This window comes from Triticum aestivum, chromosome 2A, assembly GCF_018294505.1.
Source record: "Triticum aestivum cultivar Chinese Spring chromosome 2A, IWGSC CS RefSeq v2.1, whole genome shotgun sequence".
NCBI lineage: Eukaryota > Viridiplantae > Streptophyta > Magnoliopsida > Poales > Poaceae > Triticum > Triticum aestivum.
The window spans coordinates 662,918,457-662,938,783 of record NC_057797.1 but is presented as its reverse complement, the minus strand read 5'-3'; the positions used below and the strand labels follow the sequence as shown (position 1 = coordinate 662,938,783).

General features: G+C 42.4%; 2 protein-coding genes across 3 annotated transcripts; both read right to left on the bottom strand.

Moving 5' to 3' along the window:
• Window positions 1–10,398: 10,398 nt before the first annotated feature.
• On the bottom strand, window positions 10,399–17,449 carry LOC123190050 (transcription factor bHLH112). 2 transcript variants are annotated; one of them, XM_044602611.1, is made up of 10 exons: window positions 17,313–17,449; window positions 16,217–16,266; window positions 16,039–16,116; window positions 12,671–13,799; window positions 11,996–12,590; window positions 11,762–11,884; window positions 11,601–11,678; window positions 11,437–11,502; window positions 10,960–10,998; window positions 10,399–10,864 (listed from the first exon to the last, which is right to left on the bottom strand). In XM_044602611.1, the coding sequence occupies exons 4-10, from the start codon at window positions 12,949–12,951 to the stop codon at window positions 10,718–10,720; spliced, it is 1,329 nt and encodes a 442-aa protein (XP_044458546.1). In that variant the 5' UTR covers window positions 12,952–13,799; window positions 16,039–16,116; window positions 16,217–16,266; window positions 17,313–17,449; the 3' UTR covers window positions 10,399–10,717. The 2 variants fall into 2 exon arrangements, with proteins under 2 accessions (XP_044458546.1, XP_044458545.1); XM_044602610.1 differs by having other exon boundaries at window positions 12,671–16,116; window positions 16,217–17,332.
• An 85-nt stretch (window positions 17,450–17,534) lies between these two features.
• On the bottom strand, window positions 17,535–19,034 carry LOC123190051 (uncharacterized). The gene is made up of 2 exons (XM_044602612.1): window positions 18,605–19,034; window positions 17,535–17,743 (listed from the first exon to the last, which is right to left on the bottom strand). Exon 1 carries the CDS (start codon window positions 18,966–18,968, stop codon window positions 18,606–18,608), a length of 363 nt encoding a protein of 120 aa, XP_044458547.1. The 5' UTR covers window positions 18,969–19,034; the 3' UTR covers window positions 17,535–17,743; window position 18,605.
• Between the last annotated feature and the right edge of the window lie 1,293 nt (window positions 19,035–20,327).

Here is a 20,327-nt window from a genome sequence, read left to right as displayed (position 1 = left end):
TATGGATTATAAACTATTTTACTAACCATAGATTCATCAAAATAAGCAAACAACACACGAAAAACAGAATCTGTCAAAAACAGAATAGTCTGTAGTAATCTGTAGATAGAGCAAGATCTGGAACCCAAAAAATTCTAAAATAAATTTCTGGACGTGAGGCATTTATCTATTAATTATCTGCAAAAAGAATTAAATAAATATCACTCTTCAAATAAAAATGACAGCAGTTCTCGTGAGCGCTAAAGTTTCTGTTTTTTACAGCAAGTTCAACAAGACTTTCCCCAAGTCTTCCCAACGGTTCTACTTGGCACAAACACTAATTAAACACAAAAAACACAACCAAAACAGAGGCTATATAAATTTATTTATTACTAAACAGGAGCAAAAAGCAAGGAATAAAAATAAAATTGGGTTTCCTCCCAACAAGCGTTATCGTTTAACGCCTCTAGCTAGGCATAAAAGCGAAGATAGATCTAGGTATTGCCATCTTTGGTAGGCAATCCATAAGTGGCCCTCATAATAGATTCATATGGTAATTTAATTTTCTTTCTAGGGAAGTGTTCCATAACTTTCCTTGACGGAAATTGTAATCTAATATTTCCTTCCTTCATATCAATAATTGCACCAATCATTCTAAGGAAAGGTCTACCAAAAATAATAGGACATGAAGTATTGCAATCTATGTCAAGAACAATAAAATCTATGGGAACATAATTCCTATTTGCAACAATAAGAATATCATTAATTCTTCCCATAGGTTTCTTAATAGTGAAATCCGCTAGGTGCAAGTTTAAAGAGCAATCATCAAAATCATGGGAACCTAGCAAATCACACAAAGTCTTTGGAATCGTGGAAACACTAGCACCCAAATCACACAAAGCATAGCATTCATGATCTTTAATTTTAATTTTAATAGTAGGTTCCCACTCATCATAAAGTTTTCTAGGGATAGAAACTTCCAACTCAAGTTTTTCTTCATAAGATTGCATCAAAGCATCAACGATATGTTTAGTAAAAGCTTTATTTTGACTATAAGCATGTGGAGAATTTAGCACAGATTGTAACAAGGAAATACAATCTATCAAAGAGCAATTATCATAATTAAATTCCTTGAAATCCAAAATAGTGGGTTCATTGGTATTCAAAGTTTTGACCTCTTCAGTCCCACTTTTAACAATTTTAGCATCAAGATCTAAAGACTCTAAATTTTTGGAACGCCTTCTAGGTAAAGGTGGATCATATTCAGTCCCATCATTATCAAGATTCATATTGCAAAACAAAGATTTAATAGGGGACACATCAATAACTTTTAGATCTTCATCTTTATTTTCCAAAAAAAAATCCGGCTTAGCGGCCATCTTATTAACTAAGGTGGCCTGCTTATCCGAAACTTCAGCTATTGACTTCTCAAGATGAGCAATCTAAGATTTCAGACCATCAAATTCTTTAGACATATCATCGAGCTCTTTATTCATATAACCCATAAAGCTTTTTTGTTCCTTAAGCTCGTTTCTAAAGAAATTATTATGCTCAAACTGTAAGACCATAAAACTCCTGACGTTGCTTTCGATCTCTTCTAACCTTTTAAGGTGAAGATCACCAAATCTAGGTAGAGCCATTGTGACAGCCAAGCAATCCAACACACAAGCAAACAAGAAACGGACAAAAAGAGGCAAATAGGGAAAGAGAAGGAGGACGGAGAGAGAGGGCAAATAGAACGGCAAGGGTGATGTGGGGGAGAGGAAAACGAGAGGCAAATGGAAAATAATATAATGCGGGAGATAAGGGTTTGTGATGGGTACTTGGTATGTTGACTTTTGCGTAGACTCCCCAGCAACGGCGCCAGAAGTCCTTCTTGCTACCTCTTGAGCACTGCATTGGTTTTCCCTTGAAGAGGAAAGGGTGATGCAGCAAAGTAGCATAAGTATTTCCCTCATTTTTTGAGAACCAAGGTATCAATCCAGTAGGAGGCCACGCACGAGTCCCTCACACCTACACAAACAAATAAAATCCTCGCAACCAACACAATAAAGGGGTTATCAATCCCTTCACGGTCACTTACGAAAGTGAGATCTGATAGATATGATAAGATAATATTTTTGGTATTTTTATGATAAATATGCAAAGTAAATAAAGCAAAATAAAAACGGTGCAAGAAATAGCTTGTTGATGGAAGATTAATATGATAGCAAATAGACCCGGGGGCCATATGTTTCACCAGTGGCTTCTCTCGAGAGCATAAGTATTATACGGTGAGTAAACAAATTACTGTTGAGCAATTGATAGAATTGAGTATAGTTATGAGAATATCTAGGTATGATCATGTATATAGGCATCACGTCCGAGACAAGTAGACCGACTCGTGCCTGCATCCACTACTATTACTCCACATATCGACCGTTATCCAGCATGCATCTAGAGTATTAAGTTCAAAAGAACAGAGTAATGCTTTAAGCAAGATGACATGATATAGAGGGATAAACTCATGCAATATGATATAAACCCATCTTGTTATCCTCGATGGCAACAATACAATACGTGCCTTGCTGCCCCTACTGTCGCTGGGAAAGGACACCGCAAGATTGAACCCAAAGCTAAGCACTTCTCCCATTGCAAGAAAGATCAATCTAGTAGGCCAAACCAAACTGATAATTCGAAGAGACTTTCAAAGATAACCAATCATACATAAAAGAATTCAGAGAAGATTCAAATATTGTTCATAGATAAACTTGATCATAAACTCACAATCCATCGGTCTCAACAAACACACCCCAAAAGAATATTACATCGAATAGATCTCCACAAGAGAGGGGGAGAACATTGTATTGAGATCCAAAAAGAGAGAAGAAGCCATCTAGCTAATAACTATGGACCTGAAGGTCTGAAGTAAACTACTCACACATCATCGGAGAGGCTATGGTGTTGATGTAGAAGCCCTCCGTGATCGATGCCCCCTCCGGCGGAGCTTCGGAAAAGGCCCCAAGATGGGATCTCACGGGTACAGAAGGTTGCGGCGGTGGAATTAGAGTTTTGGATCTGTATCTGGTAGTTTGGGGGTACGTAGGTATATATAGGAGGAAGAAGTATGTCGGTGGAGCAACGTGGGCCCCACGAGGGTGGAGGGTGCGCCTGGGGGTAGGCGCGCCTCCCTACCTCGTGCCTTCCTGGTTGCTTTCTTGACGTAGGGTCCAAGTCCTATGGATCACGTTCGTTCCAAAAATCACGTTCCCGAAGGTTTCATTCCATTTGGACTCCGTTTGATATTCTTTTTCTGCGAAACTCTGAAATAGGCAAAAAACAGCAATTCTGGGCTGGGCCTCCAGTTAATAGGTTAGTCCCAAAAATAATATAAAAATGTATAATAAAGCCCAATAATGTCCAAAACGGAATATAATATAGCATGGAAGAATAAAAAATTATAGATATGTTGGAGACGTATCAACGTCGCCTGCGGGCGTCGTTGACCTCCTTGAAGGCGTCGCAGAGGAACTCCTCCCTCGCTCGCGGTGGGCTGCCAGGGATGATCGGGATTGAGCGAAAGCTCTGCTCTGACTTGGTCAGCGCTGGTAACGGCGGCGCCTGTGGGCGTCGTTCTCTTCCTTGGAAGCGTTGCTGTGGTTTTTTCCCTTCCCCCTGCAGCATTGGTTCCCTCAGTGTGGCACGCTCGGTGGTGCGTTTGGTGGTGGTGGTGCGGCCAGCTTGGGGCCGATGGTTGTGTGTTCTTCTTCATGTGTTTCTCTCTGACCGTCCTTCGCGTGGTCTCCGTCCTGTTCCTGTGCATGCTCAAGACCCTCCCATGGTTGCCGTTGTGCTGCGGCGAGCTTTGGGCTCTTGGTGTTGTCTTGATTCACCTTTGCTCAATGACGACGCAATGATGCCTCCCCAATCAGTTAATCGTTTCGACTGCCCGTGGCGGATCTCCTAGTCAAGGTTCGTGTCAAGTTTGGCACTCGTTGATTGTGGTTGATCCTCTGTTGTGCCGTGGGGCTCGGTACGCACGCCGGTGCGGTGCGTTAGGTTGTTTGCAGAGTCTTGGTATTGTGATCCCTATCGTGGTGTTGGTCTTTCGGCTTGTTTAGCTAGGCCATGCCTTCTCTTGGGTGGCATTTTTTCTCATCTTCTATAACCTTGTTACCTGTGCGGTTTTTCGGCCCGGTTTCCCTCATAAAAGGGGTCAACTTGTTTAGGTTTTCGATCTGGATCAGCCAAAGTTAAGGGGTGACTCTTGGCTTTGGCAGCTTTTTGAGCAATATATTCACGTGGGGATCCTCTCCCCCCGTGACCATTCAAATTCTTTTTTTGTATTTTTCTTTACTTGATATTGTTCTTCATAAACTTGATCATTTTCAATATGAATTTAGCTTGCAATATTTTAGAACCGAGCGAATATGATTATCGGAATGCCATGTCCCGAGAACTAACCCCCCCCCCCCCCCCAAACCCCCCAAAAAAAGAGAACTAACAAAACTGCATTCCCGTGTAAATTACCGGCCACTAGTCGGCTGCAATAATGCAGCGGTCGTCAGTCCACAAAAAAAAACTCTAATGTTTCCCGACCAAATTAAGCAGATACGGTCCGTACTGAAGATGATTCGGACCCCGGCATCGATTCGGATCACGCCCTTCTTAAGGCTTTGTTCGGTTAATCCCAACCCCAGGTGGATTGGAGGGGATTTGCAGGAATTTTGGCTTGCAGAGGATTAATTCCTCCTCAATCCCCTTCAAATCCACCTCAACCAAACAAGCCCTAAAAGAAACGAGCGCGTGTATTGCGTCCGTGCCAACTGCAACCAGCCACCCGGACAGCGACGTTGATGTCGAGATGGCCGGTCCATACGCAATCACCCAATTGCTGCATGCGGTTAACCTGCAATTTAGGCAGTTTTCCGCCAAGGAGCTGACATGCTGCCCCCCGTCTCGTGTTCCTTGAGTGGGATGTTGCTTTGCTGCCGGTCCGTGCTACCGTGCTACCGTGCTAGTAGTCAGGTCAGGTGCACTCCTGCAAGGCTGCAACAAGCTTCTGAGCCTTCCTGCAAGCACATGCGCGGTGTGATACGTTTTTTTTGTTCGGAATTGCCTAAGCCATATATAGTAGTTCCTCCATTTTTAAATATAAGTTCTTTTAGGGATTTTAATGTAGACTAGATACGGGTGTATATATATGGATTTTAGAGTGAGATTCATCCACTTTGCTTTGTATGTAGTCCATATTGAAATCTTCTAAAAGGACTTATATTTAGAACCGAGGAAGTACCAAGTATCACAGGTTTTTTATGTCAAAAAAAGCATCACAGGTTTTTACAAACACATCCTTACAGAAAAAGGAAATTACATCTTAATCCTTATGGGTGGCAAAGTTTTCTTCCTCCTACATTCACCGGCGGCACACCGTGAGAAATGCTAGTTCCCGCCTTCGGGTATCTGTCTCGGCGGAGCAAACTTGTTTAAGCTTTAAGCCTATGAGTTTGTGAAAATGTCACTCGAGAAGTCATCGATGTAGACCAAAAGACGCCGACGACCGAGATCTTTGTAGCAAATCACTATCCCGGAGAACAAAATGTCTATATGGCTCGTAAAAACTCCAAAGACAGCGAGTGGCGGCCGAATCCAGACGGATTCACTGGAGACCAAAACTGATCTAATCCCAGAATGCCCACAGGAGACACATCCTTCACACACCCTCCGCCAGTGATAAACACATAAACGAATCTGTATTATCTCTCGACTATTAAAATCGGATAAGTTTAGTACCTCGTGCTGTTTTGGGTGGTTTGTATGCCGAGGTGGTGGTGGTGTGGTATACACCGCCTCACGGACGCACAAGCAGAGGAGCAGCAGTGCGCGTTTGTCTGCGACATATGCCTGTCTTACTTTGCCGATGGCGAGATGGTCCGGGTGCCAGCCTGCTCGACGGCGGCAACGCGACTTTCCGGCGAGAGTAGGCTTGTAGCGATGGCTTTTTTTTTTTGTAGCGCAGGCTTGATGTGGTCCGCTCGTAGATTATACATCTATAAATGCTCAAAAAAAAGATTATACATCTATAAAGTTACCAAGCTCCCAGGAAATAGAGCCCTGGGAGAGCTCGAGGCTTTTTTTTACCTGGTGGACCCCGTCGGTCAGGGTCAGGACGCAACTAGGGCCCGTCGCCGCTGCCGTGGACCTCTAATGTGTCGCTTCAATGCGCGACCTCCGAATCTCGCAACCCTCGGCCAGATCAACGCTGCTCACCACCACTAGATCGTCATTGTCGCACGATTTCTCTCTCCCAAGGCGCTACCATCCTCGAGACGCACTGGATCTCATGCTGATGGAGGTGGCCGTCTTCATGATGTTGGCGGGCTTGCCTGCCGCTGCTGGAGCCCCATATCCCAGAGATCGACGAGCACGCTAGCCGTCGTCGTAGCCGCCTCTCCATGGTCCCCGAGCCCCGCAACTACCTCCCCAGGCGCCGCTGAAGCCGAGCGCGCAGGCGGGTGAGGACGAGGGCAGCGCGTACGGCTGAGGCATTCCACGGGACGGCGAGGAATTCCAACAAACGAATGCGGCGGTGGCGCCAAGTCCGCCGGGACGAGGCAGCACCGAGCACATGCTTTGCCGCGTTTGGCCGTTGACGTGTTCCACGAGCTCTGGAGCTGTCTTCAGGACAGCCTACGGCGTACCCTGCTGCCCAGCCGAGGGTCACCTGTTAACGTCTGTAACCTGTCCCTGTTATTTTCTCCAGGCAGAGCATCACACAGTGAACCTCTTCGTGCTGGGAGTCGCGTGGCCGCGGAACACCGATACAACAGTTAAACAAGGAGTGTACACGACATTGCATTGTGGTTTTCTACAACTTGCTTCTTTTATGCTGCGTGCTGTGACAATCTAACCTTTGCATGCTCATGAATTCTTGCAGGTTTGCTACTACAAAGAAGGCGAAGTATATCTTTACCAAATTGTTCACTTTGATGTGAAATTCCGAAAGCCAATGTGGGTTGCCAAGATGTTTTCAATCTCTCCATCTCCTTTCTTTTGGTTTAATATGTAGCTGATTAATTATTATGTAATTTTTGCTGAAGCTAAGTAGGATTTAGGATTATTGTTTATTCCATGATGACATTCTGAACTAGCCAATCCCTTGTTTTTTCTGTTATAGTATACAGCAATGTTATCCATTAATATCCGGTGAACAAGTTTCTTCTTTTAACCATGCTCACAATGCTGATTGATGTACTCTATGCTCAATCCATACCAACCGGTTACTCAAAGAATTATATGTGTAGTTCAATTAGCTTTGTATATTTTATTTACAGTCTGTACCAGTCTGAATTGGCATTCAGCTTATTCTGTAAGCTATTGTAAATTTTCTGAGCCAAATAGTGTTCTTGTGAACATTGCATGTCCCTACCATTTAGGTAAAAGATGGTAGCATGTAATTCTTGTCAGAACTGAATTCATCATTCATTAGTAATTATTATCCTTCAATAATTTTCTTTTTGGCCTTAACATGCTTCAGGTTTCAATAATGTTCCAATCTCAAGTTACCCTTCAGCTGTTCTCATGTTGATTCTGCAGATTTTCTAAATATAATTTTGTGTCTTATGATTCTTACAGCTAAACATTGTTGTGGATTTATGTTCTCGCATAGTATTTGACTTCTTTTACATGATATACTGATCAGTTTTTTTTTTGATAAATCATATCAATGTAAATTTGTATTCAAACTAGCATATAACATTTCTGAAGTATTTAGAGGACATGCATCACGCCCATGCCAAGAAGAAGAAATCCTCAGTCTTTTTTTGGAAATCTTCTTTTCAGAACTCCTTTTAAACTTTTCTTTTTTAAATTGGACTGAGAAAGTATGCTCGCCAATATGATTTCTACAGTAGAATCGGTCTCGGTCTAGCTGTTTGGGCCTGTGAAATGGACAATGTGACACAAGTGTGAACAAGAGATTGATATATCGAGTGTTCCACGTGCAGTTTATCTATTGAAATATTTTCATAAATCATGTATTGTTCATTGGGTGGAATATAAACTGTAGTGCTCCTTCCTCATATATTTCTCCGATGCATTAAATATTTGCATCACTTTCTCAATCATATGGAAGATCACTGAACATACAGTTCATGGCCCATGATGATTCAGTTTATGGGAAATAACTTGAGAAAAAAGAGGGTGCGCCAAAAGGAAAATGTGACATAAACCAAACCGATAAGACCCAATGGCGCAGCAACGCGCGCGTTTGCTTCTAGTGTTGATGCATGTACGCAGCAAAAGCACAGCAGACAGCTAGCTTGCTTATGCACGTTAATTGATCTAAGCTGATTCCTCTCGTGCCAAAAGCACCGGCCAGTGTTAGCTCTCAACTCACACGCTCAGGTGCACTCTGATGAACACTAGGACTCGACTGGTTTGTGCAGCGAAAAACTAGACGTGCAGGCGCAGGTGGACACTTGCAGCGACATGCAGGCAGCTGCCGGACTCGACGCGTACGGCCTCCACACAAAATAGTGAGCTCCTGTCCTGCTAACTGAGTGAGAAGAAAACGGGAAATAATCAACGGCCTAACTAATTATTCAACAGCCAGAAGCGCATCAGGGAGAGCTTGCTTTATACACGACTGGATTGATGAGCTAGTATTCCTTTCATCTCAAAAAATTTGTCCTTCAAATGAGTGTATCTATCATCAAATTAGTGTTAAAAACATCCATTTAAGAGATAAGCTTGGGACAAATTTTTTCGAACAAAGGAAGTAAGTACGAGGCTAGCTTTGTACAACAGAATGACCATGAGTTGGGCGCTGCCTCGGCCGGGAGGAGCGCCGTCATGCCGAAAACACTGTACTCGGCAAAAAACCACCCAAAGCGACATGAGGGACTAAACTTATCTGATTTTAAAAGTTAAGAAACTAAACTTATCCGGTTTTGAATGTTCAGGGACAAAGATTTGCTGGTTTTGCAGTTGAGAGACCATTTTTATACTTTCAAAAAAGTTGAGGGATAAAAAATATACTTATCCTTTAGAAAAAGAAAACAAAGCACATTTTCATAGTTTTTCCCCTTCAACATGTGGGCCTACCATTATCTAGATCTTACAGGTTGAGGCTCCATTTGGATTGAAGCTAATAAAAATGAAAAGGAACAGAGGTAAAAATAAATAAAAACATTGTGGCCATAGAGTTGGATAAGAAATCCGGGAAATAATCTCACGTGGATTCTATATAGTAGTTAAAAAAAATAAGAACATATCGACACTAGCTTCTGTTTTTGTGTATGTGGGTTCAAACATGCACAGATGAATCCCAACTTGGGTCATGGGATGCATGATTTAGCAACTTTTTTTGCGCATGCGAGAAACTTTCCACGTGATTGGGAAGGACAAATTCCTTCATACCGAAAAGCACAAAGGACTCTTTGATTTATAGGGAAAGTGGAGGAAATACAGACACCTGTTTTTATGACACTATTCATCCATTTGATTTTAAAGAATAGATTTTCCCTTTAAAGAATTGTACATATGAAAAGTAGAGGATTTTTTTCCTTTGGTTTGAGTTTAAAAGGGAAAATGAAAGAATTTTACAATTCACTCAAACCACTTTCTTGCATTTCTATGCAAAGAATAATGCAAAGGCCATAAGTTGTTGTTAACGATCTAACCTTACTTTTACTTGTGTTTTAACGTTCATTAGACTGTGTTTTTACTGTGTTCTCACTATTCTTGCAAATCAACACCATTTTTGTCAATTTTTTGCTAGTGTTTCACAACCCTTTGTTTAGCACATACTCCCTCTAAAATTCTATTATATTCTTGTGTTTTATTATTACTACATTTTTAAAATCCTACAAATCAAAACAAGGGCTAAAAGGCGGTAATTCCTTAGAACCCCTCCCATTTGGGCTTTTTCCCCGGCGTTTCAAACAGGCTCACGACGCGGCCCAATGGTTATCGGAAGTCCAGATGTCACAAATGAAAATGGCTAGTTTAGACGCAGGTCTCATTTGGCCCATAATTTGCCTACACGTCGCTACATATATTTCATCTTCTACTAAAAAAACATATATTTCCTCTTTTTACAACAACAACAACAAAACCTTTAGTTCCAAACAAGTTGGGGTAGGCTAGAGGTGAAACCTGTATCCGATGTGGCGCGTCGCTGAGAAGGTTACGCCCCAATGAAAATCTTTTAGGTTTCATCTTCATAAGAGTTTTTATGTTGGCTCACCAAGCCTATCACAACCCTCCTCCTTTATCCGGTTTAGGACAGGCTATGTTGCGACAACATAGGCGGAGTTATATATTTCCTCTTTTTCTTCTAAAAAAACATATATTTCCTCTCTTTTTTTGGACGTGCATACCTGCATATCTATGCTAACAGCCGTGCCATCAAGTAGCAAATCAAATCAAAGGGTAAAATGCCATGGAAACATCGAGTACAAGCAGTGCGGTTCAACCTTCAAAAGACGGAAATAGTTATACTGTTCTCCTAATAGCGAGTGCTAAGCCTGAATCGGCACCGTTTTCGCACAAAGCCAAAGATCTAAGACCCCCAACTTTGTTATTCTATACTACACATCGGCCACCATACAATACAGCGGAAACAAAACTAGTATAGTAAAGTAAAAACAAGGAGAACGCAAGCAAAATAACCGACTATCCGTAAAGTCGTAAACACCCCAACCAATTCATGAGCGTGACAAGTAGAGGTGATAAAGGAAACATGCGATCGCTGGGATCATTGGTACCGGGAGCTCTTGTACACCGGCGTCCAGCAGTCCGGCAGGCTATTATCCTGGAGAACTTGCGGGGTGCACGAAACAGGGACCAGGCAAAGCCCTCTGCCTCTCAAATCCTCCTCTTTACCTCCCCATTGAAAGGGCACCTGAAAAGAGTTTATGATAGCAAGTCATTACCAGGTACGTTTAAGACGGTTTAGAAAAGAGAAAAATACATATCTCTGAAATTCAATGCCACTACCTCGTTTGTGCTATTCTTCATGTAGGGTTCACTCAATAGCTGTCCAAATCAGAAAAGGGGCAAGCAGTCAGCATGGTACTAACAGTTGGCATTATTACCTAACTTTAGAAAAGGTGTAGTGCTGGTTGTGACTCGTGACTGTGTGAGTGACATTATTCTTTATGTTAATTATTCTATAGACGACGACAACATCATCTTTCTTTAGACAAGACTTGACATGGCATGGAAATCCTCATTCTCGAAAGAAAAAGAATGGCATGGAAATCCGCCAACAAACAGGCATAGCAAGTCAAGGCAGCAAATGCTTAGTGAAGTGCAACGATAATGTGAAACCGTCGGTGTGAGTATTCATTGTATCTTATGCTACAGGACGTATCTACATGGCTCAGCTGCAGAACATTTTTTTTGAAACCTTGGCAGTAACATCTGCAAGTCAAAACATACGGCTTATCTGAAAAGGATTATGATGATATCAACCTGTATCTGCTCATGTAGATATTCGATGTGCTTGATGGTTTCATACAACACTGATGCTCTATCTGTCTGATAAAATACAAATTTTAGATGGAGTTAGCAATAAAAAGAGAAGAATGGAAGGTCATCTCACTATTTTCACTTAGCAATACTTGCAGAATTTGTACCTTCCCATACGGTGAGATGATCTGCTGCAATGCTATGATCTTGTCTCTCTCTCCCAACTTCATATCAGGCACTTCTGCCTGTGTTTGGCTCAAAATAAGTTGATCGGATGCTTCTCAGAGAGTTTAAACCAGTTCGTCAAATAATCTTCATTGTTAGTTACCTTGGGAGGTGATCTACTTGAAGTATCTTTCTTCGACCTCTTTCCGTTGCCTGCCAACTTTTCCTCTGATTTTCTCTTCTTAGGATCACCTGCAGCACCACTTTGACCTGTACCAGTCCTTGCCTGCAAATTCAAGAATCATATGTACACAGGTAGATTGTAGAGCACATTGTAAACAGCAATAACTTCTACTCTGCCGTTACTTAGCAATACAATTTAGCATTCCAATCTTACCGAAACAGTACGTTGCTCATGCTGATTGGTATCTGACAATTCTGTTTTTGATCTGTAACCACTAGCATAGATTGCATCTGGTGAAATCCTAGCACCAAATGAAACCTGCATTACTCGGCCCTCCTGAAAAACCCTTTCACTCCCAGAGCCAGAATAACCCAGAGGGCTTCCATGAATTGCAACACTAGTAGGAAGCGTTTTCTGCAGGAATGCATTCATGGGAGCTCCAAGCTCCTGCTGCTGGGAACCATCTTTTACCTCGTGGTTGTGGCTTGGCATGCAACCCATCATGCTCTCTTGCACAAAGGTACTGTTCCCAAGGTACACTGGTGGAGAACTCGCAATCCCATCACAGCTGACGGGCAGAGCACTGGGGCCAGCGTACGGACCGCCACTGTCAAAACCATAGGAAGCTGATCCGGAGATGCTGTTGTAGTCGCTGCCGTCCATCCCTTTGAGGTAGTCGCATGCCGCCGAGGAGAAATCATCGAGCATTTCTGGCATCACCGTCCTCGCTTCGAGCAAGGAAAGGAAGTCCTTTCCGTGGCCACTGCTCCCGCCAAGCTCGTTGCTGCTCCCATGAGCTCCCATGCTACTGAAAAGGTTGTTTCATGGTCTAACTTCTGTCAGATGTCACTGAACAAGCATCAACAAGTGTGAGACGTGCATACTCACAGGTCAGTCTGGTTCCATAGATGCCTGCTTGGAAGGTGTGTGCGGGCTGGTGAAGAGGGGTCCTCGCAGAAGGTTGCCGGGTCAGTGGCCGCAGAGGCAAGGAGTGTGCCAGTGTGGGGGCTCCATAAGGGGAAGGGTGCATGCTTCTGTATGATCTCGTGACTCTCCCAGACGCTGCTGGCTGGTGAAGTGGAGGAACTGCTATAACTAACTGGAATCTCGGGTGCATGTTCGTCCATGAAATATGCTTTGGCTGCAGAAGATGTGATGGATAGGGTCATTTTATAGGTACATGGAGTTCCCTTCTCTTCTCACCTTCCCATGGTGGTCTTTTCAGAGTGTATGCCGACGTGTGCCTGATGAGATCCTTTCAAATTCTAAGAGGTTGTCAATTTTACTTTTACTTGGCACGAGTTCACCTGACCTCGAGTGATCTACTTCTAGTAATCAGTATGGTGGGACTTGTGGGATGCAGTGAGATGGAATTGATTATTAAACCCCATAACTTGGTAAGCTTGGAGGGAATTTTAGATCCTAATGAGTGGGAAGGAGAACAATATCAAGAACATTTTGGTGGAAAATCATTATGTTACAGATAGGAAGGTACTTGCTACAGGCAGTGAGTCTCTCATTCTCCCACTTGCACATTCCTCTGAAAGGATGTGTGTGCCATCGTGCACCACACAGTGGACTTGTATGTTCAGTAAGCAGTTCTACTTTAGAGAACTAATTTCAAGAAAAATGAGCACACAATGTCGAGTGACTCAAGTAATATATCCTCATTACGAATATAGTTACACTAATTTGGACTCATATTTCCTTGAAAAGGTTAAAGTGGCATGATTATTATTTATTAAAATGATGCCATGGCACCTAAACCATAGCATAAAGGGACACCATAGTTTTTGGAAGCTGTATACTGTGGAGTCTGGACTGTGGAGAGGAGAGAGACTTCAGTCAACACAAGTAGAAAGACCCTGCCATCTTGTGCTGAGAGTGGACGAGGGGTGTTGGTGTGCCAGGGTAGGTTTCAAGTTAGTTCGAACCTGTTGACAATCCAACTCCAAGGGAAGGAGCATCTGGACATGCTCTAACATTTGAAAAAACATGCAATTTGGAGATCTGCGACCTGAAAAATCAGTACCACAGCTTTTTAAGTTCCTAGTGACAAGAAACTACAAAGATTTAGTAATCCTGACATAACACTTTGTAAAAGAAAAAAAATCACATGACCCCCCTCCATTCCACCGCAAGTCTAACAAAAGCATGATACTCATAAACTCAAGTTAGCTATTCCAGAAGCTAACTGGGGTAGCACATTGCCACATGATAAGGGTTGTAATGGGCCATATATTTTTTTCATTTACAGGCAGCACCGTGACATAGAGTTGTGCCGACTAGTATTTTGAATGTCCAAACTATAACCATCGAGGCATCAACAGATAATAGAAGATACCTAGGAGGCTAGGACAGGGTGGCATCAGACAAACAAAGATACTTTGCAAAGCATACTCCAAGTACACTTGAAAGGCGATAACTCTGAGGGCCAAACTCAAATGACAGAATCACTTTCTCTGAAACTCCTAGCATTCTCTAAAATTCTCAAGATATGGAAAGTAAACACCACTTCACCTCTTAAGCAATAAACTTGCAGACCAGTGGCGTAAGCATCTGCTCCCATCCTACCCTTTATAAAACACCCCAATATTATCATCTAATCTGACAAATAAATACTGGTCCCCAGATTGAATTAAGAGGCTCAAGTTGAACCGTTGAGGGGAAATACGCTTAAATAACAATCACCATCAGCAGACTGGTATCTGTATTTGGTTAGGGAAATGTAATCCAGATAAAAAGGGATGTTCGTAGGGAAAGTCATAGCAGACTACTTTTCTTTACGTAATTGTTTAACAACTATTAAACCAAAGGCCCTTTCTGGAAAGCAACAAAAAGCTAATGATGACACAGCTTGTATTATACACGTAAAAAAGGTAGGTAAGGAAGGAATATTTCTTTCTTCCAGAATCAGCAATAGTTCTGGTACTAAATGATACTTGGTTGAAATATCAAATTCATTCTAGAGATAAAATTGTTGATTCCCTGATAACTTGATCTTCTAAATTTAAATTTTAGGTTGAGCTTCTAGAATAAGCTGGGTAGGGGGCAGCTTATTTCCACAGCCGGCCATTAGCCCCAAAAAACTGTCCCTTACTTATTTGCTACAACATCCTTTAGAAAACCAAGACCAGATACCAGGAGCTATAACACCTGCCAATAAATCACCCTGGATGCATACAAGGATGGGGGGCCTTCCAACTTTCAGAGAAGAGAAAGACATAAAGCATGGATATCCAGTGGGAAGCATGCGTACCATTCATTCTAATAGAGAATAAGAGGTAAAGCATACCAAGAATTCCTTGTGGGCTTTAATGACCGAATAGGAATGAGCCTTTCTCTCCTCTATGTTGACCTCTTTCGTGTCAAGCACTAGGGATAACCTCATTTCAAAACTTAATGCAAAGACTTCTTACTCACATGTGACGACCTCAGGTTAGTGGAGGCCGAAATTGAAGGATTAAAGTTGGATGTCTCAGCGTGAACATAAGAAGGATCTACAAGCAAATGCGTTAGATACGGGTCCTTTGAGAATACACATCCTCCCTGACCAATGATTAACGGCAGTTCTGTGGAGCGGTTTGGTGGGATAGTTAATATTGAGATCATCTGTTGTGACGTATGAAGCGTACGTTGCCCATTATGGTCCAGATGAGCGCATTAGATTCAAAGGGCGGTGCAATGCACTTCAATCACCATACAAATTGCTGATGAAGCCGGTTCCGTCAGAAATTTAATAAGAAAGCCATACAACGACATGATGGTGTATGAGGCAACCTGAAGCTAGAGTCTAGACTTGATATATGTTCCTTTCCTCATAGCACCTTTGATGAGGAGCACCCAGACATCTACGAGTTGGTCCAACAAATCAAATCGGAGGCACGCTCCTGGGCTATGGCAGGCGCAGGAAGCCTCAACCTGCTGCTGCCCTATGTGAGTGCCTCTGAGATATTAATGTGTCTGCGTGCTGGGGTTCAGCTTAACTTTAGGCTTGTAAATACCAACTTTTCCATTTTATCAATACACTGAAGCACCAAGCTTTTACATTTCCTTAAAGGGCAAAAAAATGGGATGTAACCACCACCTCCTAGGAGGATTGTATCTTCTCATCTTTTCAATGCAATGAAACGCAAAGAGTCCTTTGCATTTTCTCGAAAAAAAGGGGATGGTTGAGGTATTACTGATATTGCTTTCTCAAGCACGTAAAAGCATGTTAAGGCCAGATATAGTCATAGAGAAATAGAGAAAGTTACCTGGAAATGGTAGGAACAGGATCAACAATCAATTTTTTTCCGGACCTTATTGCTAGCACGCATGCCCAAAAGGCACAGCTGTAAAAGAGAAATCATGAATGAATAAAAAAATTATGCAAAAGGATACAAGTCATGGCTCGTCAGAGAGCAACTCAGCAGTAGCTATAAACCATTGTACCTGTGAAATTAGAGTAAAAGCAACTGACTCCTGTAGAACGACCATTATCCCTGGGCATAGTAACAATTAGTAAAGACTGTAAAATTTCATAACCATAGTAAAAAACTAAAAGGTATTTGATATTTTGAGAGTAAGTCGAAGCAAAACAGGATAGTGATAAACTAATTCAAACAAGAATGTAACCATGTCAATTGCCAACTGAACTGGAAAATCAGAAGATTAATACAAAGATAGATGACAATGGAAAGATACATTAAGTGAGGTCATGTTTTGCCAGAAAAGGTTTGAACAAAGCGGACAAAAAGACACATTACGAACAAGTTGTTCAGAAGTACGAAACTACCAAATGCAAGTGGAGGAACCTCAAAGAACTACACACTTTCCGTCAAACTGAATGAATTGGATCAGTTCAACAGAAAAAGATGCAACAGATCAACATGAGGCTCACATGAGAAAATATTTCAATTCACGCTCCTCGCAGAAAGAAAAAAAACAGAAATGAAAACCACAATGCAACTAAGGCACCCAGCAATCCTGTAAAAACGATGAGCTTCCAAACACTCGGGCATGCATTTAATCAGAAGCAATCTATAAACTGGTCTAGCTGCCATGTGGCATTGCTCCCTCCAAATTTCCAGTTTAGTAATTCTGTTCACTTTTGTCAGCCAACATCATTCCTACTGTTCTTAAAAATGCATGGTAGTACAAGACGAGCAGAATAAAATAATTCAAGGAATTATTGATGGGAGTAGAATGAGCATCAAACTTCTAAAAGTCTACCAAAAGATTAAAGCATTCTTAGAATAGTTTTTCATATTATTATCCTTTACACACTCTTTTAGACCCATACCACCAGATGATGGCCATACTGAAAAGAGGGATGCATATCACTGTCAATAAGTTTTTAAGTGATGCAGAAAGGCATTTTCACATGCCTGCCCACTGCCACAGGAACCCTAATATAAACACAGCATAACTTGCCTCAAACAGTGAAGCTCAAACATATACTTCTGGCAAACCTTGTGCCAGCCGCACCAAATAATGTAGTAAAGTGCAGTCTAAATCCACAATAACCCAAACAGAGGGCAGGAAGTACCTGATGTTACTACGCCGTCTGATGTTGATCAAGTTTGTCAGACTGTTGCTAGCAGAAGGTAAGGAACATACATTCTCCTTAGCGAGCAACAACTTGGGGACAGAGAATATGAAACCAAAAATAGTAGAGAAATAAAGGATACAGCTGAATGGAAAACGCAGTTATAAATTGGCATGTACCAAGCATACACCATTTATCCAATTGACCAAAACGGACAACCGAGAGTGAACATGAGATTTATACCACATGTGTTTACTAGTACAAAACATGCAAGATAAAGGAATTGCTTGATCGCTGCAGAGACTAGCTCTATTACATATGCCACCATTGGACTAACAGTTGTCCAAAGGTGCACCTTCTGATACATTGAGAACAACTGAAGTGAGCCTTCTGTCCATCACAGCAGCAAACAACTAAGATGAGTTAATCACCTGTCAAGTAAGAAAAAAAATCAAGCTACATTCGGTTTGAACATGAGCATCAATACAAACACACCATTTCATTGTCATGTCATGCCATGATTTCTATACACAATCAAAAAATAGATGATAAATGAGCTCATGGCCAGCAAAAGGAGAACACGGGGCAGTGGGTCTTCCTTCTTCCCATCAATGAAGAAAGAACAACAGCATAGTTAGTTTTGTCCTAAGTGTAACGTTTATCTACCAGAAGAAGGGACCAGAACAATGCCAAAAATAATACGAAGATAACCCGATCATAACCCACAAGTATCACTACCAGCTGAAGTTCGTCAGTTATTATGACAGTGAGTATTCACCTCTCTGCCAATGCTAAGCACCTGTTTAAGACTAACAAAACAGTATATAACATTCACACCTCATGACAACTATTATTATAGAAATTAAGAATAATCTCACTGTGACTCAATCCCCTTGGATATAGCAGTAAGCCTGGTCAGTGGATTTCTACATTACCCTGTTTACCAACACTTTAAGGATCCAACCAACCCTCAGGTATTTTAGCAACTTCCACATCCACACTCAAAAGTTGGATAACAGCAGCATCCGAAATTGTGGATTATATAAATAGATTGTTACTCTGGTATTGCCAATGTGCATCAAACATTGAACAAAAGTAGCAACACATCACATATGGCTGTTTCATAATTCATATCGATACCAAATCAAACTAAACAATCGAACATAAATCAGTTCCCCGACAACTTAATCCATGTGTTTCAACACCAGAAACCAATCTAATTCGCCTCGAGCGCAACAATCTAAGGCGACCGATTCCGCCGAATCAACAAACCCTAGATTCTAGCGCCTGACCTCACTTGCAGTAGCGGTCGGCCTTCTTCCTCACGCGGTCGTCGAGGGCCTGCTCGACGGTGCGGTCGCGGGAGGTGCGGGCGGCGTTGGACGGGTCGTACCCGAACTTCCTCGTCTCCACGGGGAACAGCTCCTCGTACTTCATCCGCTTCGCCGCGTCGATGGTGTAGTCGCCGCCGGCTTCGGCGCCCTCCGTGGCCGCAGCGGCAGCAGCAGCGGCGGAGGCTTCAGCGTCGGCGTCGGCGGGGACATCGTCGGCGGGCTTCTTGTTCTTCTTTTGCTTCTTGGGCTTGCGGAGGGTGGCGGCCTCGCCGCCCTTGAAGACGAGGCGGCCGGGCTTGGCTTTCTTGTAAACGTCCGACATGGGGGAAAAGGGTGAGTCGCACGGCTGACGCCGAGGTGTGCCTTGTATGTATGATGTGGTCGATGTCGGGCTCGGGTCGCCGGGTCGGTTGGCTACAGCTCGAGGCGCGATGGAGAATCAGAGTTTCTTTACCCTAAATTTTGTGCTCTTGTATTTCTTTTTTTTATAGTACTAGAAAAAAAGCCCGTGCGTTGCAACGGATACAAATAAATAAATTTATGCTTAAAAGGCTAAAATAATATTTTACCACTCAAACAGTTTCAAGCACCAAAACAATTTTCTTTTGATTTGAGCAAAACAAACATGACAATCACTAAGCTGCCTTATAGTCAGAGATTGAATCACTAAGCCGCCCCTTGTAAGCAATCATGATAGAGTTGCGTGCAAGTGTAAGGTCAGAAAGGTTAACTTTTAGATGGGCAGACAAAATTAATGATGATCTTAACAATAGCCTTGTTATAGTACCTGACGGTATATGGGTGACGAAACTTAAAATCCAGTAAGAAGTATTGCTCACAGGTTCCAGAACGTTTATCAAATGATTGGAACGTTCACATTGAGGCGCTGTCGTCAGCAGCATGCATCATAGGAATAAAGTCAAAACAATAGCAATGCAAGTACTCAAACATGGAGGAATAAAGGTAAAAGTAATACAAACAGAGTACCATAGAGAACTGCCAATATCAATGGCAAATACTGAAGTGTAAGAAGCACCCCCTAGATTTCCTCTTGCAACCAGATTAACCAAGTTGATAAATAGACTTTTATCCTCGACTGACCATATACAATATTTGTTATAACAAAGTTAAATAAGCTAACATGCTTGTTTTAGAAGGCTAGAAGTTTCCACATTATTCTTATTGTAAAAAAAGAGGCATATCTATGTACATGATTATCATGGTGCTGCAGATTTCCGAATACGCATGCAAAACTAACGCCACCTGTAATCTGCCTTTGCCACACCTCATCTTGAAGCTCTTAACCTCACTATTTGTGCGCCTCCAGTTGCTGTCGTCGCAGCCATACAATCTGCCATTGTGCCATGGTGGTGGTACTGTCATGCTGCCGATGGCGACGATGGTGTGCATGATCCATCAGGTAACGTAAGCATAAGCCATGCCACTGCCCACCGCAGCCGCAATACATGAAAGGGTCGTGCGACCACTGCATCCCACCAAGAAAAGGATCATAGCATCCCGAGGGAAAAATGCAGCGTTGTACCCGTATTCATGATCTGCATGTCTAGCGCGAGCCTCTGCCATGCCCGTCTCCTGCCCCTTTCCTAGCTCGTGCCACAGGAGCCGGCGTCGACTATTCAATCGTTGTGCTCCTCCAAGGCCGTGCACTTCTTGGAAGAGA

Coding starts and splice junctions, on each gene's coding strand:
- LOC123190051 (XM_044602612.1), bottom strand. CDS start 18,968: ATGTCGGACGTTTACAAGAAAGCCAAGCCCGGCCGCCTCGTCTTCAAG.
- LOC123190050 (XM_044602611.1), bottom strand. CDS start 12,951: ATGACCCTATCCATCACATCTTCTGCAGCCAAAGCATATTTCATGGAC. Junction 12,591..12,670: donor CTATGGAACCAGACTGACCT/GTGAGTATGCAC, acceptor CAACCTTTTCAG/TAGCATGGGAGCTCATGGGA. Junction 10,999..11,436: donor ATCTACATGAGCAGATACAG/GTTGATATCATC, acceptor TGATTTGGACAG/CTATTGAGTGAACCCTACAT.